General features: G+C 42.1%; 1 protein-coding gene across 1 annotated transcript; it reads left to right on the forward strand.

Moving 5' to 3' along the window:
* The first annotated feature begins 136 nt into the window (after positions 1-136).
* On the forward strand, positions 137-21497 carry LOC122543065 (beta-centractin). The gene is made up of 11 exons (XM_043681276.2): positions 137-330; positions 3686-3750; positions 5225-5300; positions 6666-6791; positions 9834-9958; positions 10167-10383; positions 11427-11519; positions 13678-13852; positions 14956-15017; positions 15103-15143; positions 16290-21497. Exons 1-11 carry the CDS (start codon positions 283-285, stop codon positions 16390-16392), a joined length of 1131 nt encoding a protein of 376 aa, XP_043537211.1. The 5' UTR covers positions 137-282; the 3' UTR covers positions 16393-21497.
* The last annotated feature ends 434 nt before the right edge of the window (positions 21498-21931 follow it).

A 21931-nucleotide genomic window follows, 5' to 3' on the forward strand; every position in this document is an offset into this window, starting at 1 on the left:
CCGAGCTGGCCAGCACCAGCCCTTTCCACTCCCCGCCCCCGCCCGGCGCGCTGGCCAATCGCGACCCGCGGTCGCGAGGCAGGCGCACACTGTGCGGGAAGGCGGAGGCGTGCGTGCCGGCGGGTGTGCGCAGGCGCCGAGATCAGTCATCGGGCGGTTGGCGGCGCCGCAGGAGGGGGAAAAGAGAAAAGAAAAACGGGAGGTTTAAGAAAATATTACGAAAAGGAGGTTTGTTCGTGAGTGAGAGGAGAACCGAATTTAAAAAAAAAACCCGTTCCGACGATGGAGTCCTACGATATCATCACGAACCAACCCGTGGTTATTGACAATGTGAGTGGCCGGGCCGGGTCGGGCGGGCCCCGGCTCCTTGTTTTTGAAAAGGTCGCGCGAGCATCAACCGTCGCCCTTTTTAAAGGGATGGTCCCGACCCGCGCCTCCGTGTATTTACATTTCGCCGACGGGATTAATAATAATAAAAAAACCCCGAGTAACGCCCTGTTCAGCTCTTTGTTTCAAGTGGAACCCCATCATCTCCTGCCACCCCCCCCCCCCCCCAAATATATCCGGGACCCCCTCCCACACCAACCTCCCTCAGAAAGGAGCAGTTTTGGTCTCCTTACTCAAGAGTCCTGCAGCGCGGAATCAGGCCCTTCGGTCCGTCTGCTCTGTGCCGACCACACATCCTGTCCTGATTCGCTCCCATTTTGCCAGCGCTTAGCCCATGTCTCTCTCTTCCCCCCCCCCCCCCAAACCCTTCCTATTCATGTACCCATCCAAATGCCTCTTAAATGTTGTCTTTGTACCAACCTCCACCACATCCTCTGGCAGCTCATTCCATGCACGTACCACCCTCTTCGTGAAAACGTTGCACCTTAGATCTCTTTTTACATATTTCCCCCCTCGCCCTAAACCTGTGCCCTCTAATTGTGGACTCCCCCACCCCATGGAGAAGTCATAGAGTTGGACTGAAGCCGACCCTTCAGTCCAACTCATCCATGCCGACCAGATATCCCAACCCAGTCTCGTCCTTGTCTATTTATTCTATCCATGCCCCTCATAATTTTGTAAACCTCTATAAGGTCACCCGTCAGCCTCCGACGCTCCAGGGAAAACCGCCCCAGTCTGTTCAGCCTCTCCCTCAGATCCTCCAACCCTGGCAACATCCTTGTCAATCTCTTCTGAAACGTTTCACGTTTCACAACGTCCTTCCGACAGGAGGGAGAGCAGAACTGCACAAGGTATTCCAAAAGTGGCCCAACCGATGTCGTGTACCTAAGCAAGGACGTGCTGGCACTGGAAGGGGTGCAGCGGAGGTTCACAAGGTTGACTCCAGAGTTGAGGGGATGAGCGAGGACTGCAGATGCTGGACATCAAGAGTTGGGAGTGTGGTACTGGAAAAGCACAGCAGGTCAGGCAGCATCCGAGGAGCGGGAGAATCAATGTTTGATTCTCCTGCTCCTCTGATGCTGCCTGACCTGCTGTGCTTTTCCAGTACCACACTCTTGACTCCAGATTTTGAGGGGCTTGGCCTAGGAAGAGAGACTAAGTGGACTAGGGTGATATTCATTGGAATTTAGAAGAACAAAGGCAAATCATATGGAAACATAAAATTATGAAGGGAATAAATAAGACAGAAGTAGAAAGGATGTTTTCACTGGTGGGTGAAACTAGGATAAGCGAGACGAGGATAGCCAATTTAGGACCAAATTGAAAAGGAACTTCTTCACTCAAAGGTTTGTGAATCCATGGAATTCGCTGCCCAGTGAAGTGGTTGAGTCTTTCTCAGTTAATGTTTTTAAAGTTAAGGTAATTTTTTGAGCAGTAAAGGAAATAAGGGTTATGGTGAGAGGATGGGTAAGTGGAGTTGAGACTACGAAAAGATCAGTCATGATCTAATTGACTGGCAGAGCAGGTTTTGAAGGGCCAGATGGCCTACTCCTGCTCCCAGTTCTTGTTATCATGTATTACCTCTCCCTCTTGTTTTTTCTCTTTTAAAAGGCACCTCACCCAGATTCCCTGTTGTCATTGATCACTTCAGTTGGCCAGCAGTTTTTCAGAACGTATGAGCATGATGTTCACGTGTGATCGTGATCAAGACAATCACCCAACCTGTGGTGGGTGGGAAGCAGATGTGGCCCCAGGGCTTGGCTCCTGCCAAGCAGGTGTTAAGTCATTTGCACAGATGGGAGGCAGGCGAATAACAACAGGCCTGTGACTAATGCAAGACGAGGTATCGAACAGACAGGAGCAATGGTTCATATGCGCAGAAGCTATTGTTGACATGAATGGTGAGGAGGTCAGAACTTTGGACCTCTCTCCGAGCATCGTTTGCAGATGTTTCATTGACTCGACAGAGAGTCTAGCGGTCCAAAAAGCTAATTCACCAGATATCATCTTGAGGGCATTTTGCGGCCAGCACCAAATGCTGTCCTTGCCAGCATCACTCACAGCCCAAGAAAAAATTCTAAAGCCATTGTGACGATCTACTGATTTCAAGGGAACATTAGTTCCAATTTTGAGAGGTTGCTAAGTGTTAAGTTGAAAGGAGATGCTGGAAATCACAGCTGGTCACGCAACATCTGTGGAGAGAGGGCAAGCTATGACAACGAAAAGTCTGAAAACGAACCTTCCAACTCAACGAGCAAACCTACATCCAGACAGCAAGCTAATGTTTCAAGCCTAGATGGCTGTCTCCCCATTGTGATTTACTGGCTTTTTGTTTTCAGTACAGACTCCAGCATCTGCAGCAATCTGCTCCAACATTCTCTTAAATTATTGGGAACCGAAGAGCAACTGAAGACAAGAGATGAAAGTGCCTCCTGGTATATTTCCATAGCCACATTATGAAATGCAGATTGGAATGAATAAGACATCACAGGATGCTAGTTTAAAGAAAAATAGCAAAAAAATTCATTTGATAGTGAAATATGTTTGAACAGGTACTGTGAAATGACCTACTCTGTTTTCAGTGCAATCATGAATTGGAAATGAATTAATTGTAGCTCCACTTGAAAGCACACACTTGGAAAAAGGTGGTGTGTTGATGTTGAATGCCATTTTGAACCTGTATTTCTGGCCTAATGTTTCAATTTATTTGTCCTGTTGGAATTATCAGACAGACAATGGACCAAGTACCATCATGTTTACTGTCGACCAGACCTGCAGCTTAATGCAACAATAAATTTGTTAGGTAATCTGTGTGTTTTTCTGTGATAGAGAGAAGTAATGTCAAGAGGATGCATTACTCAAAAGGTGCTTCTGTTTCTTCAGATCTGAAAGCAGTATTGAAGCCAAAGGTGGATTGTGGTTTTTTGAAATTCATCCATAAAGTTTCTCCAAAGTTTACCTTGTTTTGGTCTTGGTGGGCACCAACAGTATTTTCAGATTTTGCTGGCTCCTAAGGACATAGTTCCATGTTTTGTCCCTAATCCAATACCTCTGGCCTGGGGAAAAGCCGGGGTTAGCAGAGGGGCAAAAGCAGCTGGAATTCCTGATCGCTGTCTGTTCCTCCAGGGTGGAAAGGACCCATGTGAATTCTGTGCAAGAACCACTCTGTAGTTCGATATGATAATGTATAGTGCGATAGCCTGCTGGTAATTTGTTTGCCACTTTACCAATTGATAAATTTTCAGTTGAATTGTGCATTGAGTAACTTTTCCTGTCTTGTCTATTTTTATGCACCCAGGGTTCAGGAGTTGTCAAAGCTGGATTTGCTGGTGATCAGATCCCTAAATACTGTTTTCCAAATTAGTAAGTATGTTCATAAACTGAGCAAATCCAGTTGGTGAAGATTTCCTACTCTACCTGTACACCTTTGTCTATTTGTCTTCTTGAATGTCTTTTTCTTGAAGACAAATGTCGGTGTTTGTTAATGAGAAATGCAAGGACTATATGCTCCAAGTATTCCTCCATATGATGTAACATTATGTGGATATACTGGAAAACTGCAAATATGCTCCTTTGTCCAGATTGCAAAGAACCCAACAATTACACCAGCTTTTTATATTTCCATTTCACATATATTATTTCATGTTTTGGTTTTTAATGAGGTATTCTCAGTCTAAAACATGAGTATGCAAAGTTACAGGTTTGGTTTTAACAATGAAAGACAAGTTTTTATTATGCTCATAAATGAAGGTAAAACTGTTCCAACCCAGTTTCGTGGAACCCCAATGTAGAGATTTTGTAGCACACTGTGAAACATAATCCCAGTAATCTCCAAAACATCCAAAAAGAACGATTGCATGGAACTCACACAAGAGAAGTGTCACTTTTTCACCTTGATTGGTTTCATTTAATTCTAATTTTAACTCAAATTGGAGGAAATCTGATCACCTCTACTTGGAGTTTTCATGTGCTCAGTTTAAACTTTCTCTTCTTCAAGCAACATCTTAAGGATTTTAATCAATTAATTCTGCTCTATCACTATTCCTTAAACCTTTTCTCTAAAGCAATCTATTGTTCTCCTTGGTCAGAAATACTGCTTTACATGTAAAGCATCATCCAAGAACTTATGTGGAAGTGCCCCAAATTGAAAGTAAAAACAGCCCTTTATATACAAGCTGTGGGTCTTTCCTATAAGCCTAAGATAAAATGAGAAACTTTCATCAGAAAATTGATGCACAATTGTTTATTTTGCTCAGTCAGAAAGTGCTCTGTCATACACCAAAAGCCATTAGTTCTGAAAGAAACCTCTTGATCAAGTTGTTTTAAAATTAATCACTTTGGCTTCAGAAATTGTTCAGAAAGCCTGGTTGTCACTAATTGAAGCATGCAAACTTAAAAATAAATTATTTTCAAATATTTAAAGATCTCTCAGATGCTAGTGAGCTTGTCGTCTGTCAATTAGTTGAGTACCAAGCAATTGAAGCCAACAGGCACAGGCTCAGTCCCTGACTGTGTTTTCGTTCTTCTCCAATATATTATTAGCTTGTGCAGTAATTGCCCTTTTCTACTGAGCAAGTAATTTGGCTGGACTCCCAACACAGGCTTCTGGACGATATGTTTTGGGCACATATCTCTGGAGTACAGTGATATGTGTCTTATGTGGAGTCTGTTGCGAAAAATGCCCATGCAGGGCATTTTAACGCATGTTTTGCTCATGTTATATTACTTGGAAGAAATTGATCATGAAATGATTTGAAATTGAAGTAAATATGCAAACTAAGGCCTCAATTTTTTTTGTCATCAGTGAGCTTAAAAAAATTGTTCTGATTAAACCTAGTGTGGGACGTCCAAAACATGTTCGAGTGATGGCTGGAGCATTGGAAGGTGATTTGTTCATTGGACCTAAGGCTGAGGTATTGTTTCTTTCGCATGTTCACTTGGTTCATTAAAAGGGTCCACCTTGGAGAACAAGCATCTGTGAGGCTACAGGTCATGAGGCTTCAGATTTTGTCAACCTGAATTTTATTTTTGGCAAGCGAAAGCATTCCTGATCAGTATCAGTGGTGCTTGCTGGAATTAAACTTATGTAGTTTTAATCTTGTATTAAAGTATAATAAAGTTAGGTTGATTTTCTTAACCTCTATGTCCTGAATATTGTCTTTGTGACCCGTTTGTTTAATATCAAAGCCACATGAAGCAATAGTTCTGCTTCAGGTTCAAGAACAGGAAGAAGCTACACAGTCTCAAGAGCCCACGTCACCATTAGCTCAAAGTTGCTATGTGTCTATAATGAATCTACCCACTTCAGTTTATTGCCCAGAGTACATGTGCCTAACTAACATCATACCAAACTGAATGTTGAAATTTTTAACTGACCCTATCTTGACTCTGCCTACCATTTTGATAAAAAGTTTTGCGACTTCTTTCGCTCGTACTTGTATGAGTTAGTGTTTGTCCACATCACATGCAAGGGGCCTAGCTTCAGTGTTGAAGGTGGAGTTACTTGTTCTGGACTCCCAAAAATTTCAGCAATAGTTTACTTCATGTCAGCTTGTCAACTCCTTACATTGCATCAATTTGCAAAGGACATCTCGGTGGCCATTTGTGTCTTTACAGTGTTGGTAATTGCACTGCTTTGTTTATGAAGCTTTTAAATTAAATTCTTGCTGATGTCAGTAGTAATGAGAAACAGAAGGGTGCAAGCTAAATCTGTTTAAATCTCCTTTTACTTGGAGTCCTCACTATGTCAGTTTCTTGGCAAAATGGAGAAGATCAATGGCTCACTGTTCACATATTTGCATACACAAATGTTTCTGTGTAAATGTATATTGGTTCCCTACTGTACCATGATTGTGTGCAACTATACTGTTAAGTTATAGTAGTGCTGTTTCTTTCGGCGCTTTGGTCCCAAATGCTCTGCTGAAAGATGCACCGGAATGATCTGTGTGTTTTGCTGCTAAGTTTTGTAATTGACCCGAAACTACGAAGAGCATGTTTTTAAATTTCTGGTTTATTGTGCATTTGTCCAGTGTCTGCTTCAAAAAGGGATGTTGTGTCATGCACCATCTCAAGCTCTGCAGTTGACACCTTGTGTGATACAACAATTAAACGTGAATAACGCTTGAGAAAGTTTACCCAAGATAGCCAGCAACACATAAGATTCAGCTCATTGAAAATCACTGGTGTGCTGCAGCAGTAGGGCACACATTTCAGTATGTTTATTTGTGTATATTAATTTTGTCATCTCTTCCTTTTCATTCTACCCCCTTTCACAACAGGAGCATAGAGGTTTGCTCTCGATCCGTTATCCCATGGAACATGGCATTGTGCAAGATTGGAATGATATGGAAAGAATTTGGCAATATGTTTATGGCAAGGACCAATTGCAGACCTTCTCTGAGGAGGTGAGAATACTCCGATTATTTTGTTTGGGTTGCAACGAATCATGTATTTTAATTTGCCCTCACATATTTCAAATCATCAGAACTTCATTTCTGTCATTGACACATCATTTTCATTTTTCAGGTCTGTGAATGATCTTCACACTTGGCACATTAAATGCATTATTCTAATCTTTGCATTCCTATTTTCCCTTGTGTTCAACTCCTTTCTCTGAAGCTTTCTCTTTTATTGTCTGGCAATACCCATTGCTGGATTACTGAGATAACCTCTCCCTCTCCTCTAATATTTACATTTTTTTTTACATTTACATTACATTACAGTGTGGAAACAAGCCCTTCGGCCCAACAAGTCCACACCGACCCGCCGAAGCGTAACCCACCCATACCCTTACATTTACCCCTTACCTAACACTACGGGCAATATAGCATGGCCAATTCACCTGACCTGCACATCTTTGGACTGTGGGAGGAAACCGGAGCACCCGGAGGAAACCCACGCAGACACGGGGAGAATGTGCAAACTCCACACAGTCAGTCGCCTGAGGTCGGAATTGAACCCGGGTCTCTGGCATTACGAGGCAGCAGTGCTAACCACTGTGCCACCATGCCGCCCAATAAAGACATTGACTAATTTGACAGTAACTAAAGTTTGAACTGGATGTTGTCACACTGATTTCATCTTGCCAAGGTTCTCCATCTGTTCCCTTGTTATTTCAAAACCTGAAAAGCTTCATCTTGAGCTCTCCACTCAGTCGTGTTCTGTCACAACACTCCCCCTCAAGTCAGGTCTGTCACGGTCCCCCACTTTGAGGCACTGCAAAGCTGTTACGATAGTGTGAGCAGATTGCTCCTTTGACTTAGAGGTTTCAGTATGGTCGGTTGCATGGGAATAGGCCTCAGGATTGATTACACTAACTCCATATACCTGCTGTTAGCTCATATCTCACAATATATCTGCTTAACAAATATTTGTCTCAGATTTAAAATTAACGATTGAACAACTGCCATTGGTGCAAGAGCATTACTAACATCTCCCACACTATCTCCCACCCAAGTGTTTCGTAACATCTGTTCTGAATAGTCTGCTCCTGATTCTCAGACAATATTCCCTAGTTCTAGAATCTCTAACCAGTGGAAACAGTTTCGGTTGATCTCCCCAATCTTTTTCTTTGATATCTTGAAGATTTACTCTTGTGAAGTTTGGACAAAACAGGCCTAGTTTGAGTAATCTGTTCTCATAACTCCTGTAGTTTGTAAGTTAGCTTGCTGAGATTGAAAGTTTGTTTCAGATGTTTCGTCACCATACTTGGTAACATCATCATTGAGAGTCTGACTCTATTTATAGGTCTTGGTATATTAAGGTGGGTAATGTCATTTCCAGTTCTCTCTCTCTTTTCAAGGTGGGAAAGATAGGATCGAAATTGATGTGTTTGTTGATGGTGTTCTAGTTAGAATGCCATGCCACGAAGAATTCTCACGCGTGTCTTTGTTTTGCCTGTCTTCAGACATATGTTGTCCCAGTCAACATGATGTCCTTCCGTGTCTGTATGTATAGAAACTAGTGATAGTGGGTCGTGTCTTTTGGTGGCCAGTTGGTGTTCATGTATCCTGGTGGCAAGTTTCCTGGTAGTTTGTCCAATCTCGTGTTTTTTTTAGCAGTTCTTGCATAGGATTTTGCAGATGGCGTTAGTTTTGCTGGTAGTATCTAATGGATTCTCAATGAGTAGACCTGTGCCTCACCACCCACTTCACATTCAATAACAAAACATACAAACAAGTCAATTGAACACTTATGGGATCGTCAATATCAGGGGTCATAGAGGAAGCAGTAATGCAAAGACTTGAACAAGCTGTCCTCCCATCTATCCAATCCAAACTTTGGGTCTGCTATGTCAACACAAAATGGAACAAATTAGAGGAAACACACAACACCATCAACAATCTCCTGACAGGCATAAAATTCACAAAAGAGGAGGAGAATGACAGCAGACTCGCGTTCCTAGACATAACAGTTGAACATACAGTTAACTGAGAGCTTCAGACCAGCGTCTACAGAAAAACAAAAACAGTCCAAATACGTAAGAAGTAATCATCCCAGCACCAGCAAATTGAGCTACATCAAGACATTGTTTCAATGAGCTACATCACGCTGCAGCACCCAAGTACTACAAAAACCAGAAGAAAAATATCAATACAACATTTTCAAGAAAAACTGATACCCAGTAAACACAATCCACTGAATTCTCAGAAACAAACCCAAACAATCAGACACAAGGCAACCAAAAACTGTAGCTACATTATGTTACATCAAAGACAGATCAGAAATGACTTCCAAACTACTCAGACCCCTTGGCATCATGGTAGCCCACAAATCTACCAACACAGTGATTAATGAACCTAAAGGATCCATTAGGTACTACCAGCAAAACTAATGTCATCTACAAGATACTATACAAGAACTGTAGAAAACACTACATTAGACAAACAAGCAGGAAACTTGCAATCAGGATACACTAATAACAACTTGCCAACAAAATACATGATCCACTATCACTCATTTCTATACATACAGACAAAGAAGGACACCACTTTGACTGGAACAACACACATCCTAATACAGGCAAAACAAAGACACGCACGAGAATTCTAAGAGGCATGGCATTCTAACCAGAACTCCATCGATAAATACGTAGATTTAGATCCTATCTAACTTGCTTTGAAAAAAGAACCGCAAAAGGCATCACACACTTTTCAAAACCAAGACCTCTAAATATAGAGGCGGGACATAGCAACAGCGTTTCACTGGAGGTTTGCACTGATGCTGTTACCTAGTATATTGATGAAACATCTGAAAACAAAACTTTCAAGCTCAGTAAGCTAACTTGCATACTTACCATCAACCTGAGCTATAAATCTTCTCAAAACTTGTTAACCAACCGAAGTGCTCTGATCTGGCTTTTTTTTAGTCCAAAACAGTTAATTTCATTGTTGCCTACTCTGATGCTAGGAATAATCCAAGATGAAACTGCTTTATTTTCATTTCAGCATCCAGTGCTCCTCACGGAAGCACCTTTAAATCCAAGCAAAAACAGAGAGAGGGCAGCAGAGGTGTTTTTTGAATCCTTCAATGTTCCTGCACTTTTCATCTCGATGCAAGCTGTTCTGAGTCTGTAAGTTTCTACAAATGAACAACTAATGTCTTTTATGAATTATTTTCATTGTTTTTTTTGACTTATATAGTTTGTGGCTTTGAATTGTGGAACGACAGAAAAAGCAAGGGGGAGGGAATTGTGTTCAAAATATTTTTTTTTCATGACTATTTTTTATTAAGAACAGGATCCTGCACTGTTGATAAATTGTTTCCTGTCTGAATTGCAGGTATGCCACAGGTCGGACCACAGGTGTTGTGCTTGATGCTGGGGATGGTGTTACCCATGCTGTCCCAATCTATGAGGGCTTTGCCATGCCACATTCCATCATGAGAGTGGATGTTGCTGGCAGGGATGTGTCCCGCTACCTGCGCCTGCTCCTCAGGAAAGAAGGGTATGACTTTCATACAACTGCAGAGTTTGAGGTTGTCAAGACAATTAAAGAGGTGGGTGCATCTTTTTATAAAGTTTGTTCATACAGTATGACATGGGCAATGACAATTTTGGACAAGAAATGCTAAGTATACCCAGGAACGTGTTGGTGAGCTGTGACAATTGACTGTGCATCTGAGTACTGGTTGCCCGTATGTTCCAAGATTTGTGACTTAGTCGTGGAGGAATGGGGATGTTTTGCAAATCCAGGGTGATGTGTGCCTTGCGGTAAAATCGGTGTTCCCAATATTAGAGGGTGGGGTTAGTGCCCCAAGCCCTTGTGTAAATAAGTATTTTTATCTCCAATGTTAAACCCAACACAAGACCTTCAAGTCAGGGGTTTGTGATCAAAAGTAGTTTCCCGTAAGTGATCATCTTGTAATAATGCAGTGATGTGTTGGTATTGAGGCCAATTTTATCACCTGACCTTGCACTAGGTTGATGCCCGTGTCATCATTGATTTCGTTGGCTATGTGTGATAGGCTGTGCTCTGTTCTGAGTTTTCTGGCTGTGCTTTCTTTGACCTGCGATTTTCTGGACTCCCCATTTCAGAAGACAAAGAAAATCATTAAATGGTGCATCCATCTGGCATAAAGTCATGACCAGATGCATGTGGCTCAGCTGCAGAGTGTAGCCAAGCTCATTGCTTTGAATCACGTTTACATTATGTAGTGTGAGATGACACCTTCAGATGCACAGCTTGCAACTGTATGCCTCACACCTGGGATTTATATGATGTTTACAGTTGTTTTACAGCATTCCTTCCTCATCAGTTTGTATGTTTCAGCACTGTTTCCACAAACCCTTGTTCTGAAGTACCACATGATTGTAGAGAGAACAACCATTCCAAACCTGACACAGACCCCCCCCCCCCCCCCCCCACCGCAGATTGTGCAAGGCATTTCCAGCTTTAAGTTGAGTTTCACATATAGTTGATTGTCAAATAGCTATGTAAACAAACTGCAGTCTTACACACAAACATCATGTATTTGTATTTTCGGCAGGAATTTTAGGTGTTGTGCTTTATTTTTAGGTTGACCTATTTCTTGCTTTACAGCGGGCCTGTTACCTTTCCATAAACCCACAGAAAGATGAGACACTGGAGACTGAGAAAGCACAGTACACTCTGCCTGATGGGAGCACTTTAGAGGTATTACTGGAAGAAAGGTACCCCATTTAATCACACAAGAGAACCAGTATGATCCCTTGCAGCATTAATCCTCTTCTGTTGTCTCCAGTAATTTTTCTATGTTGCCTAATATTTGGATTCGATTCCATGAAGCCATGTCAGACTGTCCAGCGTCATAGAATCTCTCCAGTGTGGAACCAGGCCATTTGGGACAGTGAGTCCACGCCAACCCCTCCAAAGAGCATTCTACTCCGAGCCTTCACTGCCCCGCACCCACTCCCCAGCCTATCCCTGTAATCTGCATTTCCCATGGCTAATCCACCTAGCTTGCACAGGGAGAATCCACAGCACCCAGAGGAAAGCCCTCAGACATGAGGAGAATGACCAAATCCGACACAGGCAGTCACCCAATGATAGAATCAAACCTGGGTTCCTGGCGCTGTGAGGCAGCAGTGCTAAGCACTGAACCACTGTGCCATCTGTGACTTCTTTGTGCCCACAAGGGGATGGTGACTATCAGCAGGCTGTTGGATACTGGGGAGCCTAATTGTTCATTCCCATCCTTTTCCCTCCCTGACTTGCATGTACTTGAATTAACAAAGACCATAAGGCATAGGAGCAGAAGTTAGCTCTTTGAGCCTTTTGAATCCACTCTGTCAATCATTCATATCTGAATGTTTCTCATTCCCATTTTCCTGCCTTCTCCCTGTAACCTTTGATCCCCTTGACAATCAAGAACCTACCTGTCTCCATCTTAAATACACTCAATGAACTGGCCTCTCAAATCTCTGGGATAGTGAATTCTATAGATTCACCACTCTCTGGCTGAAGAAGTTTCTCCTTATCTCCATTCCCTTTATTCTAAGGCTGTTCTCTCAGGTCCTTGTCTCTCCTAGCAATGGAAACATGTTGCCTACATCCATTCTGTCCAGACCATTCAATATTCTGTATGTTTCAATTCGATCACCCTTTCATCCTTCTGAATTTCTTAAGTATAGACCTAGAGTTCTCAAATGTTCCTCATATGTTAAGCTTTTCATTCCTGAGTCATTTTCATGAATCTCCTCTGAACACGCTTCAGGACCAGTACATCCTTCCTGAGATATGGGGCCCGAAACTGTGCGCAACACTCCAAAAGAGGCCTGACCAAATGCTTAAAGTGCCTCAGACGTACATACCTGCTTTTATATTAATGTCATCTCAAAATGAATGATAACGTTGTGTTTGCCCTCTTAACTACCGATTCAACTTGCAAGTTTAGCTGACGAGAAACCTGGACTTGGACTCCCAAATCTTGTTGCACTTCAGATTTATGTATTTTCTCCCCATTTAGAAAATAGTCTGTGCCTCTATTCTTCCTACCAAAGTGCATGACTTCACACTTTCCCACATTGTGCTCAATCTGGCACTTCTTTGCCTACTTTCCTGACCTGTTTAGGTCTTTCTGCAGCCTCCCTGCCTGCTCAATACTACCTGTCCTTCTACCTATCTTTGTATAATGGGCAAATGTAGACAGAATGCCCTCAGTTCCTTCACCCAGATCATTAATGTATAAAGTGAAAAGTTGTGGCCCCAGTACTGACCCTTGCAAGACAACACTTGTTCTGAGGAAGAGCATTTTATCCCCACTCTGCTTTCTGCCAGACAGCCAAGCTTATATCCATGCTCGCACCTTGCCTCTGACACTGTGGGCCCTTATCTTACTCAGTAGCCTCCTATGCAGCACCTTGTCAAAGGCCTCCTTGAAGTCCAGGTAGATGACATCCATTAGGTCGCCTTGGTCTAACCTCATTACATCCTCAACAAATTCTAACAGATTTGTCAAGCATAGCCTCCAGTAATCAGCAACACTCAAGTATTTAACTACGGCCATTGACTAACCTTGTTGCGTTGATTAAAGCTATGTGACAAGGTAAAGAGTTGATCCAGGAACTTGGTGTGTTGTGAATGCCTTGGCACCACATGTAATGATGTACCCAAAGGTTCAGTTGATAAAAAGCTTTCCCTGTTGATGTTTGAATTCGGATTGAGAGCTGCTGTTAAAGGTTTTCCAATAAATAATTAGCTGCTCAAGAAAATGCAGGTTGAGCTTAAAATCATCCATTTGCAAGTATATCTGTATGAATGCAGCTTTTAATGATTGTCTGTCTGATGACCTGTTGTTTCTGGTTGCCTGTAGGTGGGACCTGCCCGATTCCGAGCTCCCGAGTTGCTTTTCAAACCAGACCTGATCGGAGACGAGAGTGAAGGGATACATGAAGTGCTGGCCTTTGCTATTCAAAAGTCAGACATGGACCTTCGCAGGACTTTATTCTGCAATATTGTCCTCTCTGGAGGTTCTACCCTGTTCAAAGGTGCCTGGAAGGTGTTTTCTGTTCAACAGCAGATGACCCATTAAGACCAGTTTGTGCTTCAAAATGTTTCTGTGAAGTCGTGAAACTAGCACCTTCAGATGCTGATTTCAAGACTAGCTTTGTAAAGGGGAATTGGATAAATATATGAATCGTGAAACGTGGGGATATGGGGAAAGAGAAATGGAATGGGACAAACTGCATTTTTCTTCAAATGTGAATGGCACACACGCAAGGATCAAATTGTCTCTTGTGAACCACAATTCTGTGAAAAATCTAAGGTGTTTGAAGGTTGTAGTTTGATGAGAGAGCTGAAGAATGTTAAAACATGTTAGTCCTAATTGGAAAATCATGAAGTAAGCATTCTTGGTTCAGTTGCAGTAAGGACAATATGCAGTGTAAAGGTGGTTCTTGGACTGTGTGCTTCAGTTCCGACCTTGACCATCTGAATTCATACAGAACTGTGGACAGTTTCCTGCTGTGAGCTCTTGTCCCAGGGAACCGAGCTTCAAGGAGAATTCTGAAGGGAATATTTTAGAACATGTCACAAAGACTTGAATACAAGTCTGTGTTAATGACATACAAGTCACATGTCATCCCATATCAATTTAGAACCTTCGTCATTTAAACCTAGACAAATTAGATACTTGGCTTGACCCAATCAAATACTCTGATCACATGGGCCTGAGCGTTCTTACTTGATAGCTCTTATGATCACTCGCACGCTCTGCATGTGTTGAAAATACTGGCAAATGGCATTTGCTGTTTGTGATCCAAATGACTCCATGCCTCTGAAAATGGAGAAGAACTCCATGAACTGGAGCATTTGTCTCCAGGGTAAATATGTTCCACCATGATGCTATCTAGGTGGGAGGTGATGTCTACTTTCGCCCTTTTTAATTCACTGTCTCCTCATCCCCAATCCAGCATCCCCCCCAATAGGAAAAGCTGGGAGTTGATTATAATAGCAGTAAATTGTACAATCATTGCAATAGCAACAGTCTGCTTGCTGCCCATTCTCATAAAGGACAAGCTGCCATCCAGGAACCACTGAGGAGTCAAAGTAATCTTTGAAGAACTTCAGTCTAAGTTTCCTTGCTTTTCAGGTTTTGGTGATCGGTTACTCAGTGAGGTTAAGAAACTGGCACCAAAAGACGTGAAAATAAAGGTATGAGAAAATGTTTTACATTCTTGTTGAAAAGCCCTGTGCTGGAGTTGCATACCAGTTGTTAACAAATTTTGTTCCTTTGCAGATTTCTGCACCACAAGAGAGGCTGTACTCCACGTGGATAGGGTAAGTACATCCATGAGTTGGGATCTAGGCATTTGAGGAGCTAGTCATTTTAATTTGTGTTTTATGGATAAAGAGATCTTGTGCCCTTGGAATGTAAATTTTCCATCCTATTCAGGCTTGAAATCTGGTTGAGCTCCCTCTTGACTATCCAATTATAGCTTCCCAGGATAGACTTAACCTGGGTTAAATACACTGTGAAGCTCCATCAAATGGTCATTGGTCAGCTTTAGCATAGCTTGTGTGTAGATTTCTCTGTCCCTAAAGAGTACATCAAGCTGAACCTCAGAACTCTGACTGTCAAGTTTTTTGTGTGAGCATTCAACACTGTTAATCCGGTGACCTCGGCAGGAGATTGCTGAATTCGGGGCTGTTTCATGCAGTCAAAACTTTTCTCAAATGACCAGAACACACTCCTTTGTGGAATCCTATCAACATTGAAGGGGTATGAGTGCAGCTGATGGGACAATGTGTCTTATTTGGATACATTGTATATCCGGCTCGGGGCAGTGAATGAATTGATTAACTAGGATCAATTTTTCAATTCAAACAATAATTTCAGTTCTCTTAATTAAAACCTGCCACATGTTTAAAATATAAATTCCTTTAAAGTTCCAATCACTTGCAATTTGTCTCCATTTTTTTTGTTTCTTGAGAAGAAAATGGCACCATCAAAGCCTTATTTGGGAAGAAGCAGACTCCTGTATGGGTGCCAATGCCAGAATAAGATGGGAATAGTAGCCTAGCAGTTTCATTACTGGATTAGGAATCCAGAGGCTACTTGGACATGAGTTTTAATCCCACCATGGAAGATTTGGAGTTTAATTCATAAACAATACTAAAATTGGAAACAGAAGCTCAGATCTGTGTTGCCAAATCAAAAATGACTAGATTGCTGTTCATCTCTAACTGGGAGTTTTTTGTTTCTAGAATTTATTGGAACCTTGGTCCAAACATGGACCTGAAGTGATGAATTCCAGAGTTAGGATGAGAGAGAGATTGCTCTTGGCAGCAAGGTAGCTTTTGACTGAATATGGCTGGGCACCTCTTTAGCAAGTGTTACGAACTGCAGTTCCCTTCATGTTTAAGACAGCTGGAGTCTAAGGTTTGACGTTTTTAAAACAAGGTTTAAATCTTGTCTTCCTGCAGTGGATCTATTCTCGCGTCCTTAGACACATTTAAGAGAATGTGGGTATCAAAGAAAGAGTATGAGGAGGATGGAGCACGTGCAATCCACCGGAAGACCTTTTAACATTACTGGAACTGTGTGAAGTTGGCGTGCTGCTGTGTAAGCTTCGACTCCAGTCTGTACAACATAACCATGCAGAATGAATAATGGACAAGTAATGTGAGAATTTTTGATGTATACAAAGAAAGGGTTTGGACACTACTTAACAAAACAAACTTGCTCTGTCCACCCCCTTCAGGATTTGTGGATATTGAATCGTACATTTTAATTTCAGTAGTTGGGGGAGAATTTTAGGCCAATGTCTGGCTCTGCTTTCAACCCTGCTATTTGCAAAGGATGTTATCTGCACTTGTTCAATGAAGGAAGTTATGGAATTTCATGTGTGTTAAACCCCCCCACCCAGCACCCTCTCCAGCAACACACTCACAGGGGGCATCCATAGTTTACTGTTGGGAAGGTCTTAAGCTGGTCGAGGAGTGTAAGCAGGAAACGGAAAACTACCGAAACGAGACTTCTGTGTCCTTGGGCATTCTTGCCAAGAGTCAAGCCTCTGCTAAATGTTTGCGATTCCTTTCTCTGCTGACTTAACAGCACTGCAAATGTTAATTGCTATGAGCAGGGAATTGTTAACCCATTAAACACAGGAATGAGCACTTTACTTGCAGTGGTTGGGGAGGGAAGAAGATGGCTGTCTGTGGCTATTTGACGATAGTCACCGATTTACTCTCGCACTGAATAAAATTATTGAAGGATTATTTAATAATTGGTAATCATTCTTCCTATCACTGTAAATAACCGTTTGACTTCCTGGCAAAAATAATAATGTTGAATTTTTCCCATCTTCTCACCATCCCCAATTTTTATCCAAGTTGTTGCAGGAAATTATTCCTTATTGTGTCATAACTATTCTTCACAAGGAAGAGCAAACCATTTTGTTTCCAATTGGGAAATTTTAAATTTGAACTAACCTATTCCCCTCAAACCAGGCTGCTTTTGATTATGGTTGGAGGTTAATTCGTCACTGTAAATTCAGTACTTGGTTTCAAAACCTGTGTTTGGTGAAAAGACTAATTGCAGCAAAATGCTTGCTGGAGATGAGTTCTGGAGTTGGAGAGCTTTGGTTTGAGCTGGTTGCTGTGCTGAACGTGTTTGTAAAGCAGTATTGCACTGACATCTCATGGACTTGGACTTAAAACTGCAACATTTGTAATGTGGTCTTATCTCTCCTTCACTGTTGCCCTTGATCAGCTGGTTGCTTCAGGGAACTTCGGATCAAAAGAACAGGAGTAAGCCATTCAACCCCTAAGCCTGTTCCATTGGTGGAGAAGGGATTCAACATATAACAGCACAATGTGGACAAAACAAAGCTCTGTAAGAAAGAGATGCTGGGCTGGGGGCAGTGGGGGAGGAATGTGACAAATATTTTTGCTTCGTCATTGAATCCTTCTGACCAGTAACTCACTGCCTTCAAGTAATGACTGAAGGGTAGAAATGGGGATGATAGAACTATGCCAATAGAAATTCGTTGAGCATGTGAGGGCAAGAAATTGGGAGGGTTACTGCATTGGAACAGGGAAATATGACTGACTGGATTTCTGGTAAGACATGGAACCTTCGGCTGAATGCTCTCCTTTGTGTTGCAGTGACTATGACTCCACGACTTCCATGATGCTGGGAAGGCTGAGTTATCAAACTTTCCATACAAGATGATGGGCCTTGTTTAAAATATTTAGTACAAAGACAAAAGCAAATTACTGCAAATGCTGCAGATAGTTATACAGCACGTAAATAGACCCTTCAGTCCAACCAGTTCATGCCAACCATAATCTGAAACTAAACTAGTCCCACCTGCTTGTGCTTGGCCCGTTCCATCCAAACCTATCCTATTCATGTACTTAGGCTAATGTGTAAAACATTTTAACTGTACCTGCATCCATCACTTTCTCTGACAGTTCATTCCATATACAAACCACTCTTTGGAAGACTTGCCTCTTCTTAAATCTTTCTCCTCTCAACTTAAAAATATGCCCCAATCTTGAAATCCCCCACCCAAGGGAAAAGACATCTGCCATTCACCTTATTTATACCCTTCATGATTTAGTAAACCTCTATAAGGTCACCCCTCCACCTCCTACATTGCATTGAAGAAAGTCTGTGTATCCAGCCTCTCTTTATAACTTAAACTCTTCATTCCCAGCAACATCTTGGTAAATCTCTTCTGAACCCTTTCCAGTTGAATAATAAATAATAAATCTTGATAAAAAGATCTGAAATAGAATAGGCAAGATGAGCTACCATATTGAGAAAGAATCAGTCAACTTTGGGAGTCAGTCTTCTGTGCGAAAAAGCAAATGTTAGATATATGACAGCCTTGAAGCTTATGCAGAGGTAGGATAAACCTGGGGGTGAGGGTGATCGGCAGAGAGCTTAGCAGAAGTTGAGGTTGTAGTAGAAAGCAAGGAGATGAGATAATACAAAGTTCATGAGATGTATGTGAAATATGTCTGGCACTAAGACACAATAAATAAAACGGTATTGAGTAGCAACAATACCATCATTCCCACAAGTTAATGTCATGAAAATTGGGAGCAAGAGTTTAAACCTCAATTGTTCAATATGGCAGTGAAGTCCTAAAGCAGTGAGCTGAAGTTGAACTTGACCTGAACCACATAGATGGGACCAGGCCCATGTTGGGTGACCACTCCACAGCACGCTCGTGTTCAATCTGCAAGCGTGACCCCAAGCTTGTGGTTACGTGTCCATTGATTCTCCAAGCCACTCAGCACTTTTTCCTTGGCCATTGGCACAGTTCTCTGAAGATCAATGTGAGCTTGAGGATAACTTGCCATCTTCTAATTAGGCAGGCCTCTAAACTCATTTAAGTCATCAATTTCAGACCATAACCTCTGTCTCCCAGGTTTCTGGTTTCAGGGTATTCATGACAATTTGATTTCTGTTGATTGTCTTTTATTTCTGCAGTTATCCCAATGCTGTCTCCATTTTATCTTGCCTGTCGACTGTCCTATTCTAGTTCTTCCCCTTTGTTCTTTACTTCTCCATCTACCCTTGTTGCGCTTCTGCCATTGCTTCAAACCAATTACTTCTCCAATGTTTATCATTTCTGATGACAGATCCTTGTGCTGAAATCTCTCACTGTTTGTCTCCAACAGCAATGTTGAGTTTTTCCAGCATTTTCTCCTTTTCACTATAAAGGATGTCATGGTCCAAGTGTTTTCTTGTTCATGTTAAGGCCTCATATTTCATTACTGCGATAGAACATATTGTGGCACTGTCCAAGGATCATATAATAAAGTGTTTGGAATGTGGGTTTTAAACGAGAATATTAATTAGTCCTGCCTGATGCGTGCAATACAGGAAAGAGTCACAAGCTACTTGGCTCATCCATTGAAGTTTGACCCAAAGGCAATATTGACACTATATAGAAGCCCCATGATTCTCTTGCGGCATTTGTATTGCCCTTCTGCTTCCTATGATAAATGGTGGGTGTATTTATTTGAATGAAAGCTTGCCTTTTAAGGAAAACTTGGGTTGTTACTGGGAGTCTCCCATGTCAATTGCCACTGCTCGGTTGACCATTTGTTATCAGAGGCCACCAGTGGCCTCAGCTGCCCTTTGGAAAGTTTGCTTATAACAAGGTCACCATCTCTCCGTCAACCATATACTGCAGTACTGTGGCTGAGCAGCAGGCTGTAATCACAAATTGTTGCAAGATGGGAGCAGCAGACAATGAGATGGTGTAATCGCAGTCATGGTGTCTGTTGACCACGTTTTCCACCAATCTTATTATAAAGCTGAAGATTAGGTATTGAACAAATCTTGGCAGATAGCCACTTGACTTGAGTCAGTGTGATGGTGCTGATTGAGTTCTTAAATTTTTGATTTTGCTCCCACCTCAAAATAATTATATAAAGGGTGATTGCATTTCCTTCCAGCTCTTGATTCAGGGGCGACTGGAAGCAATACGGTGTTGTTCTGAATCATGACCCTCTTTCGTTCAGCTCTCAACTTCAATCTTTGATTTGTTTCCTTGCCTTACACCTCCGTTTATACTGGCTTATGAGAGCCTGCTGGGTTGGGAGAAAAAGTGAGGTGTCCACACAAAAGTGAGGTGTTCATTGTGATGCAGAGAAACGATTGTCAAATCTGCAAAGCTGATCTCGGCTGGTGTTTCAGGGAGGTAACCTGCTAAGACTCCACCAGTCCTTAGGGTTTGATTAGATTAGATTCCCTACAGTGTGGAAACAGGCCCTTCGGCCCAACCAGTCCACACCGACCCTTCAAGACGTAACCCACCCAGACCCATTTCCTCTTGACTAATGCACCTAACACTGTGGGCAATTTAGCATGGCCAATTCACCTGACCTGCACATCTTTGGACAGTGGGAGGAAACCGGAGCACCCGGAGGAAACCCATGCAGACACACGGAGAATGTGCAAACTCCATACAGACAGTCACCCGAGGTTGGGATCAAACCTGGGACCCTGGTGCTGTGAGGCTGCAGTGCTAACCACTGAGCCACCGTGCCGTCCCGGTTGATATGGGAAAATTCAGCAAAGGTTATAGTGGTCTACTCAACATGATCGCTATCATCACAACCTTGTGAGCATTGTTAAAAATCACACAACACCAGGTTATAGTCTATCACCTGATGAAGGAGCGTCGCTCCGAAAGCTAGTGTGCTTCTAATTAAACCTATTGGACTATAACCTGGTGTTGTGTGATTTTTAACTTTGTATACCCCAGTCCAACACCGGCATCTCCAAATTATGAACATTGGGTAGAGAACAGCTTTGGCTTTGTGGTTTCTGAAGAAACTGACGATACTTGTTACCAAAATTTGGTGAAGGAGAATGGGCTGTTTGGTTCGGCAGCGCAGGTGCACATTTGAGCATTAATTGTCTTTTGAGCATGAATTTAACAAAAGTCACACTGATAAACTTTTTTTTTATTTTCAAAAGTAAACTGCTTTAGTGAAGAATTCTGGTTCTTGTCATTTTGCCTCCCTCCAAGCATCTCAAAAATTGTCAGTACTGCAGTGCCTTTAATCTTGTTCAAAGAGTTGTGAAAAATCTGGGAATGAAATTGGCACCAGTAAGACTTACCTCACATGTATTTAAAATAATATAAATAAAAAAATAATAATGTGGCTTTTTGCTTTCCTTCAGTAGTGTTGTTGAAATTTTTCAAAACAGAATTTTCTTACAATTTTTTTTACTGTCCTGATCGAGGGCATTGAACAAGACTTTTTGAGAATGGCCTGAGGGTTTGTGTGTGACTGAACCGCATGATGTTGGATTGGCCCCTGCACATCAGAAGCGCAGAGTTCAATTCCTTGTCTCCAGGCAGCTTGTTCTCCGATGGTTGCTGGTTTGCTCTTAAACTTGGGGAAATTCAGCTATGTGGCTGCAGTCCCAGGTTAATCAGGAAATTAATCATACAATTGTGAATACATTTAGGAATTTTGTCCTTGAGGTAGTGATGTTATGTTCATGTCACTGGGCGTGTAATCCAGGCTTGCAGTCTATGATCAAGGGACAAATTCCACTGCAACAGCTGGTGAAATTTAAAGTCATCTAATCC

This window comes from Chiloscyllium plagiosum, unplaced genomic scaffold, assembly GCF_037043375.1.
Source record: "Chiloscyllium plagiosum isolate Xiang-an unplaced genomic scaffold, Cpla_swu_hap1 HiC_scaffold_48, whole genome shotgun sequence".
Lineage (NCBI taxonomy): Eukaryota > Metazoa > Chordata > Chondrichthyes > Orectolobiformes > Hemiscylliidae > Chiloscyllium > Chiloscyllium plagiosum.